Source organism: Brachycentrus maculatus, unplaced genomic scaffold (assembly GCF_059751285.1).
Source record: "Brachycentrus maculatus isolate JH-2025_06_01 unplaced genomic scaffold, ASM5975128v1 h1tg000010l, whole genome shotgun sequence".
NCBI classification, from domain to species: domain Eukaryota; kingdom Metazoa; phylum Arthropoda; class Insecta; order Trichoptera; family Brachycentridae; genus Brachycentrus; species Brachycentrus maculatus.
The window spans coordinates 377,737-387,633 of NW_028280764.1; the positions used below are offsets into that span (position 1 = coordinate 377,737).

The 9,897-nt window shown below is 34.4% G+C and overlaps 1 protein-coding gene across 1 annotated transcript; it reads right to left on the minus strand.

Moving 5' to 3' along the window:
* Nucleotides 1–1,107: 1,107 nt before the first annotated feature.
* Nucleotides 1,108–9,092, minus strand: l(2)k09022 (HEAT repeat containing 1 homolog l(2)k09022). Its single transcript, XM_088261212.1, has 5 exons — nt 8,925–9,092; nt 7,588–8,761; nt 2,841–7,331; nt 2,316–2,735; nt 1,108–1,378 (listed from the first exon to the last, which is right to left on the minus strand). The coding sequence occupies exons 2-5, from the start codon at nt 8,751–8,753 to the stop codon at nt 1,186–1,188; spliced, it is 6,270 nt and encodes a 2,089-aa protein (XP_088117338.1). The 5' UTR covers nt 8,754–8,761; nt 8,925–9,092; the 3' UTR covers nt 1,108–1,185.
* Between the last annotated feature and the right edge of the window lie 805 nt (nt 9,093–9,897).

A 9,897-nucleotide genomic window follows, 5' to 3' on the forward strand; every position in this document is an offset into this window, starting at 1 on the left:
CGTCATAACATCGCTCGCGGCGAGCATCACCGAGCATCCGAAACTAGCGAATGGAGCGCTCCGCTTGGTGTACTGTCTGCCTGAATGCTCGCATCGACGAAATGCTCCGGTCAGTCTCCACCTTAAAAAGAATATCTGGTAGGTATCTACTAGTTTCTGTTATTTGCGGATGACCTAAAGCTTTTCTTAAAGGTGACAACTTTTGACGATTTTCATCTTCTCCAAGCAGATATATCAAATATATGTGAATGGGGGAGACGAAACAAACTAATGTTTAATGTTTCTAAGTGTTCGGTCACGTCTTTCACTAGGGCCCAAAAAACTCTCAAAAAACTATTTTATTGCTACAAAATGAACGACCAAAATCTGATGCGAGCGTCGAATGTTAGGGATCTGGGCGTTAGGTTTGTGAGCACCCTGACATTTCACAATCACATAGAGGCGGTCAGTGGTAATGCATTGAAAATGCTAGGATTTATTCTGCGTACTGCCAGGGTCTTCGAAAATACCCGCGTGCTGAGAACTCTTTATAACTCCTTGGTGCGAAGTAGACTCGAGAGTGGGTCGATGATTTGGGGGCCACACGAGCTTAAGTACTCTCTTATGGTAGAGAAAGTCCAAAACAAGTTTCTGAGGTATCTACATGAAAGAGTATGGCTATTATCCTTGGCTCTACCCGACCGAGTTTCTTCAGGGTATGCTTGGCTACAATAGTTAAGAGACTAGAAGGAATGTGTATTTGATTACGCATTTTTATCCATTATTGTGCGGTATGATCGATAATCCTGAAATTATCTGGAACATTGGTCTGTATGTTCCCGATAGTTACCTAAGACAGCGTCGACATAGATTGTTTCACATTCCTATACACGGGACCAACCTGCCGATGGTTATGCCTGTAGGAAGAGCTACCGCTATGTTGCTAACAATATCTCATCGGATATTGATCTGTTCCATGTGTCTGAAGGAGTTTTCTGAAGCGGGATTCTTCTACACCTTCAGCAATAGTATTCTTGCTTATTTTCTATTTTTTTAATGTATACGATTTAAATTTAAGTTTGTAATGTGTATGTTAATTATAAATAAATTGAAATAGTACGTTTGATACAATTTAACAAATGAATTTTATTATTTTTTTATTGTTACTATAAAAATATCCACATCTGCAGAAATATTAACTGAGGTTTAGAAATATTTTTGTAATGGTTCTCCCAGAACAGCTTCCAATGTTTGAACAGCTTTTTGGGTTGCAGTTTCTACACTCTGGACTTCGTCTTCCAACAGTTCCGCCAGGAATGGGACACTTTCTGGTAGTAAAGGCAGCCAACTATCTCCTAGCTTGGTGGCCATTTCACAGACACAATTCAAACCTAGAAGCCTGCAAAGAAAGAAATCATATTGTGTACCAGACGATTTATAAGTCGTTAACTTGGAGTGGTTCTGATATACATATGTACACTGATTTGTATTAGTTTATTTCCAATGTGTTATTTGTTTAAATTCCATAAATAATTGAATTTCTAGATTTTCACACCCATTTACATGCGGATAAATTGTTTCCGGGTTATGTTGTGGTGTCAAAACCTACTTGCTGACGTTTCAGCCGCAATTGCAGGAACAGAGTTATCATCAGGGTGATGTATTACAGATGAAACAAATGTCACATGTAAATATTAATGTGCGCCTATAGATAAAAGCCTGTAAAATTCCCGCCAGGCATATCTTAAAGGATGTGTAATAGATGACCTTTTATATTGGTTAAAATAAATAAATTTAAAAACTACAAACACGCTTTGCCAATCTGTATCTGTAGAATTGGTAAAGGCCACTGCCAGCATTTTTAATACAAAATGATTTTGAACCTGCCAAAATTTAACAATATTTTGAGTGTACTTTGACAATCTTTGTACACAAATACTGGACGTAACTATAAAGGATTGCTACCATTTTTTTATTGATACTTCAACAGACGGGAAGAAATTATTGAGATAGGAAGTCTGAGCATTTACATTGGCTGGTTTAAATGATCATTTCATATATTTACATTAACCATTCCACCAATGACTGACAATAAAGTTATTCAAATTTCGGGAGTTGTATACATGTGTTTATGTATTCTATTTTACAGCAAAGTTTCACATACAAACACAGGTAATAACCGTTATAAATGGCCAGATTTCTGCATTCCTATTCTGTTGAGATATCAATAAAAAATTACATAAATGTATGAAAAAGAAATTAGTTCCATATCTGATTATTCCATAAATAACTTTATAAAAGAGCACATCGCATAATGTAAATATATATGTACATACCTGATGTTGTAATCATTATGACGAGTTTTTAACAAAATTTGGTAGTTGAGAGGTTTCCACAATGAGTCATCGGCTGTGGCTACAGCGAATTGGGCAATACATGGTATTATCAGTTGTTTAGCTCTGGTATTTAATACTTCTGTTCCTCCAATATCATTATCCAGTTGATCAATCAATGGTTGCATTATTGTTTCGAATCTATCTTTGTTCACAAAATTTTGGCTATCATATAAAAACACGGCATTTAATGTTTTTATAATGTATTCAATCAATTCGCAGCATTTTTCTTCGGAATTCAGAAACAGTGTATCCTGTTTATTCTTATTGCATGCATTTAGTAAATCTGCAGCATTTTTTATAAAATGGCCAGCAAACAAAATAAATAATCCCTTAAGATTTTCAGCTATAGAATAGCTCAATCTGAAACAAATTAAACATATTTTTAGATTAAATTGACTCATTTTTAGATTGTAAATATGAACAAATATCAATAAGGAAATGTGAGGAATAGAATATGGATGATACCTGTAAAATGTAATAGCTCGTTCGTTGTTGTCATCGGTTGGCATTCTTACTGCCCAGTCAAATATTTTAAAGTACAAAGGTCTGAAAGACGATTCTGATAACTTTAATACGAGTGAGATAAGTGCTTTTATAACACAATCTTCAACGCTTTCTATGTGAGGAAGAATATCAGGCTGGTGTTGAGAATCACACCTAAACTGTAGCGCTGACAAGAAAAATGTAGATAACTCTTGCTGAAGGGAAGTAAACTCTGGACCCGATATTCCAACAAAGCTCTCGGACAATATATTCATCACAGGTCCTATCGCAGTAAACTTTTCTTTCTTTATTAACTGGTCATAGCACTGCATAATAACCGGTATTAAAACTCGCGGAGCTATTGTGCTGGATATTTTATTTTTTATCAATATTAATTTAGATACCACTGGTGAATTTTTATTAGCTGTGTCGATATATTCCCATTTTGCAGACAAAATACAGAACTCAAACAAAAGTTTTTCTAAGTATGGACTTAAGAAAAGAGGAATGGTTTCGATAATTTTATAAATGGCCGTGATAATGCTTAAAAGTACCAACTCTAGAGATCCTGCCGTTCTTTGTGCCTTGAGTATCTTGATAAGAGATGGCATGAATTTAGGTAAATACGCTATAGCATGAGCCTTCAGGTTGCTACATAATTCCGCTAGGCATAAAACTATCGAAGCCATCAAATTTCCAGAGACTCTCGACCTTGTTAAATTAGTTATTAAATCCAAAATAGGCTTGAATTTCAGGGGATCTTCTTGGGCTAGAAGTCTCACGAGAAGCTTTAAAGAAAGAAGGGCAGTTTGTTGGTTTAGCTCTACTTCCTGCTTACTGAGCCCATCCGGAATATCTTCATTCTCAATGCTGTTAATAATATTAAGTATCGGATCCAAAATAGAGTAAACAAGATTCCTATCACACTCGGTGAAAAATGAAACGTGATATTGCAGTTTTGTATTTAATATTTCCATTGATTTTCTTCTTACGGTTGGTAAATTATGGGTCATTAAGCCTCGAACCACCATAACAAACATATCAACAGATAAAAGATTGTTGACATTATCTAAAATTTCGTAGCTATGATGAAGCATAACTTTCCAATACTTTGCTTGAGGTTTTGCAACATTTTGATCCGCAGTCTTTGATACGACTTGGATGTATGTTAAAACATTCACTATAAATGTTTTGTATAAATCTTCCATTTCTCCTTTATCGGTAATTAAATTGATGCGTTGCACTAATGTTTGATTTGATAAAATGTTATTCACAAAAGTTATAATTGTGTATTTAAAGTGACGTAATTGCTTAGATGTATGCGAGTCAATACCAAATATGACCGTAGGATCTATTTTGATGTGCGTATCGAGTTCATCATCTTGCTTGTCAATCGGTAATGTCTTCAAGAATCCCACAAGTTTTATGCAACTTTGCATTATAATGTCAGGTGGAAATTCCAATGATAAAGCCATAGCAAAATCTAATCTCCTGACCGGTTGTTCTTTATTTGAAACCTTGGGAACATTTTTTTCTTCATTTCCATGCATAACATGACTTTCAAACATCAAATTTAAAAATGTGGAAAGAAAGTGCGAAGGACCCAGTGTCAATAAAAGTTTCTTAAATAGTGGCAATCTACGATGTTCTGGTACATCCAAAACAACGTCGACGAATATTCTCAAAACTGGTATGACTTCTCTTTCTAATTTCTCTACTTCAGTTTCGTCTTTATGTTTTTCATATTTTACCAAAATAGGAATCACAGTTTCAATGATCTTAGTGATTATCTGAAAACTATAGGCATCGTCGTGTCTCAGAACAGATGACCCAATAAATGTGAATATTGCCATCATGTGATGCAAAACTTGATCAGGAAGCATGGAAGCTGCTTGAGATAAAAGCATTAATGCATGATGGTGAGTTTGGGGGTTCTGTGTACCTCGTATGCACATAACAATCAGTTCTATGTCCATAATGCCCTGTGGAATTCTTTTCGACGATATGCTGTCCGTTGGATACAATTTTTGAGCACAATGTAAAATACTCGTCAGGAGTAATTGTTTCACATATTCAACTGCAGATTGCTCTTCAAAATCTAGACATTTTTTTAAAATTGTAAATAAATTTGGCAGCATGTTGTCGATGCCAGATAATTTTCTTTTGTTTTGAATATATTCTAATAACGTCACGCCACATTTCCATTCCTTGGTGTCTAGCACTAGTAAGGAAGGAATAAAGGGTTTTAATCTCTTTCTTGAACCTGCCGGATCATTCTTCTCAGTTATGTTTTGCATTGACAAAAGAACTGGCATTATATGCTTTGCATCAATATTTACACGTTTTATTAATTTAGCTGCAGAAGAAATTACACTGGGATCTGTCCCAAAAGTTCCCGCTTCTATTATTAATGCTATAAGAGCTTCCGCCCTTTTAAAGGGAAGTATGGAAAATAATTCTTCGTCAATTTGTTGCATCATTAAAGTACTTATTGAAACATGATTTGCTTCAATTTTTCTAGTATTCCTGATACATGTTGTAATAAATTCCCATACATCATCGTTTTCCATTGCCTGCTTTAATGAGGTGGAATCAATTCTTGATATTATACTACACAATGTCTGTGATTCAAAATTATTATCAATATTCTGGTCATTTTGCAGTAAATTTAAGGCAACAGATGAAAATATTTTAAGTATGTCTCCAGATTTTATATGTGCTATAATGATAGTTATCTTAGCTTTTATACTGTACGGTATAGTGTCATGCGCTATTGACTTTATTATGGAGTCTAATGCTTTCTTCATAGGACCCTGAATGTGTTTGGGAAGACTTTTACGTACTGTAGAATCAGGAGAGAGAAGTGTATATAAAATTAAAGGAACCTGTTCGTTATCAATCTGTATTTCCTCTCTGCGAGAAAGTAACTCGCTTAGTAGAATGTGAGAATGGTGTTTTGGGTTTTTCACACTTGAACAAATAATCTGTATAATATCCATGACAATCATTCTTACGGTAGGCGCTTGCGAATACATGGACAGAATAAGTGAAATCAACATATTATTTGAATCCAGAATCCAATCGAGTTCAGAGCTCGATAATTTTAAGAATGTTTGCAGAATTCGAAGTGATCGAATTTGTACTATGTAACGATCATTCATTTCTTGATCTTCATTGTTCAACTCAGAATAATCGACAGTATATTTTGTTATAAATTCAATTTTTTCTTTCATAACAGTGCAGTTAGAATTTATCAATAAGCGAAGCACTGGATTATAGGCCTTCTCAAATTTATTATTACATCCTCTAATTAATATTGTATACAACTTGGAAACAAAATCAGCACCACTATTTGCAATTGGTGGTGTAGAACTTGTTGTTTTAGTTTTCTTAATGATATTTTCCAAGAAGAATGTGTAAATTTGGACAGGAAATTTTCCTTTTCCCGAAATTTCAATAAACTGTGTTATAGTTTCAGGAGAAAACTTTTCCAGTTGTTTCACATACAACATTTTAACATTGTCCATAAAGTTTGAGACCTCATTTAAAATCTTTATGCTTTCAGGCAAGTCACAATTAGCTTTCAAAGAAAAAGTAAGCAAAAGTAATGCGAACATTTTTGAATTGTAATTACTTTCAGAGCCTGCAGCATTTAAAATGTAAAGAAGATCCTCAGTACTCGGTAACCATGAACCATTTTGTAGAATATTAAAGATAAATTTACTTATATAAAGAGGATTCTTATTCTTTGAGGGAGTTAAATTTGCTCCCGAGAGAAGGCGTTGTCCTAAATTAGATTGCATTATAAGGATTGTGGCAGAAATAGACTGTTCATCTTTAGGAAACAAATAAGGTAATACTGCCATACATGTTCCGAGATCTGAAAGTGATTCTTCCAAAGAGCACAGATATTGTAATGCTTTACATGCAGGTTCCCACCATGACGTGTCTTTATGCCCATTGCGTACAATTGATCTTAAATTAGTAATCAATGTTTTCCCCACAAGTGTTACAAGATCTTCGAGCTTAATATTTAATAGACTCAATACAACAGCTGGATCTTCATCTTCGAGACGATCAGAAATAGATTCTCTTAAAAATTGTTTATTACTTTTATTTAAATTCCTGAAATCCTTCACAATATATTTCACTGCTTCTAATCTGATTTCTGGATTTTTGTGGTAAAGTTTTTCAAACAAAAATGAATCTCCTAATTGTTTTATCAGTTTGGGTGCGAATCCGAGAATATCATTTAACGAAGATTTTTTGTTGGACATTTTGTTTGATTTTATAACATCTCTAACCACAATGTCAAATTCATCCGGATATTTAAGTTCCAAGCTTTTAAGAAACTTTGAATACCATGTTTGTATTTTGATGTTTTCGGAAGCGTCTTCTTCTATAACTTCCATGTCGGAGTCATCTCCACTTGTAGTTGTCTGGGAAGTTATCCTATAGCAATCTATGACACATCTGAAAATTTAAAATAAGATAAGTTTTAACTAAAATTCAATCATGATTATTTTTTAAATAAAAATATTTGGGTTCCAGATTATTCAGGGATTTAATAAATACAGAAATCTCAATTAATTTAAAATTTGGTGAGAAATGTGGTGTGGAAATGTAAACATCAGGTTTGTCTTATGATCAGTGAATAACCATATAAATGTTAATAAAAGATAGAATAATACGCGCTTACAAAAACAACAAAAAACAGTAAAGAACATACTTGATCATACCGCAAGCCCCTGGAGAATTCATGTTGACTTCTGAGATAAATAATTCTGCCAAACTTGAAAATCTTCTCAAATTTTCTACATTTTGTTGCAGTAGTGACAACACGCCAGATACAAAGCCCTGAATAAATCTAGAGACATCTGTATCTTCATTGATCAACACGTTCAGGTTAAAACAGATAATTTTTAATTCATCTAATGAAAGATTACTGACAAATTTCTCAGATACACATGTTAGGCTTTCTTGAGATTGGAACAATAAGTGTAATAACAATACAGCCTCATACTGTAATGCAGAATCATATATTTGTATTTTATCTACTAAGTGGCCGGAAACTTTACTATTCAACTGAGTCTTGGTGACTAACTGAGCCACTATCATATATCCCGCAGCTCGAAGATTTCCCACAGAGGAAGTGAGACTTTTCAACAAGCCGGGTAGTATATTAGTAACATGGCCTTCGGTGATGGTTTTGGAATATTCTAGTGCTCCAACTACACTCGAGCAGTAAAACGCAAAAAGGGTAGAAAGCAACTCAGATTTATCACCAAACTCTTTGATTGCTTTCCTTACCATATCACTGATGAATTCTAAGAAAGACGGATTTGAAGCGCAATGAGTGAACAATACTGGCTTCGCTAAGGGAATGCCTGGTTTCTGTAATGGCTCCAACCAATTCCATCTATCAGTGGCGTCGCTCACTTTCATAATTTGCAGGCAACGTACAAATATTTTGGTTTCGTGATAAGGTAATATGAGGCGGAAGAAGTCATCCTTATTATATTTATGTATGTGAAACCGGTTTATGAGCCATTCTAGAGCCTTATGACTTGATTGAAGAAGAAAATACGGAGAAAGTTGTACAAGAAAGCTTTTGATAGTTTTGTCGATTCGCTTATTAGCATCTTTCGACTGAACAGATCTCTCGAATTCTTTGGATGAGATGCTAAAGAGCGTATTTTCATAGTCTGAAAAGCGCTGATTAATGTTCTTCAGTTCGGCTAGGCCGCTTAAACCAATCTCATAAAATGTCTCTCTGTCTATAGAAGCTGCTTCTTTCGGATCAAACAAGAGGGAAGTTTTTTTCTTTTCCTGCTTGTAAATTGACGTTTCTGGTACGGCAAGTTTTTTCAGTTGTTGAGCCAACGAAGTCGACATGTTGAAATCTGAAAATATATGACCAACCTAACATTTCAGAAATAATATATGGATGGTAAATGAAAGTACCAGAAGGCACCCAGGATAAACCGGCTATATCGCCTTCGGGTGGGATAATAATATATGTATAACGATCATTATTGCTTTTAAGTAAATGAATTAAATACAAACCTTCACAATTTTCTCTTACACTTTATGCTTAATATACTTCCAAAATGTTTATTCGCGAGAACATTACTTATCGCACACAATTAAGGTATTTGACAAAACTCAACTGTGTATAACCTGCAAATGGCAAGTAAACGTCAATCGTCCATGATATATCCGCCAAACGCACGTGTTTATAGATACTTTAGTCTATGGGCGCCAGACCTCTCGGGGCATCGTTGGCAATCGGAAACAACGTAGGTACCTACCTACCCTATGCGATTTCTCAAAGGTACATAGGGCATTGATTTGACCTTGCCTCGGTCACAAATTACACTGACTCTAACAGGTCGATTTTATACTTCCAACGCTAACCTAGATCAAACAAATTAAATATTTAAGCAAAAGATCACTTTTCCTATATCAATTTCCCAAACACTTCGGTCTCATAATATGGTCGCCTACTTTCAAAATCCGCCAGATCCATGTAAGTCGATTTTACAAAAAATTCAAAACCCCCCAGGTAACATTTATGTTGTAAAGATTTGTATAAAATATTATGAAATAGAGAATTTTCCCATTTCTTAAGAAAATTATTCAGAAATTAAAAAAAAAACACGAGACACAAACCGATAATGACGTCATCTCATTTTTTTGTTTTGACCTATCCCCGCTCTCTGATTGGCCGATATGGGTCAGAAGGCAAGTTCAATGAATGTAGTGGAGTTTGAATTACAATGCTGTTTTTAAGTATTTTTAGCAGGGTTTATAACTGTATAAATATTTTAAACAATAAAACCCACAATTGGCATTCCGATAGAGTATTTATTTTAAAATCTTATGAAACTAGATCTGGCGGATTTTGAAAGTAGGCGACACATATAATATAACACAAAATTATTATAAAGGCTATAAATATAATTTTGTTCTTTGAGTTTTAAAAGGTTCAATCAATTCACTTACAGATTATATCAATAGAAATCTTTTAAACACACAA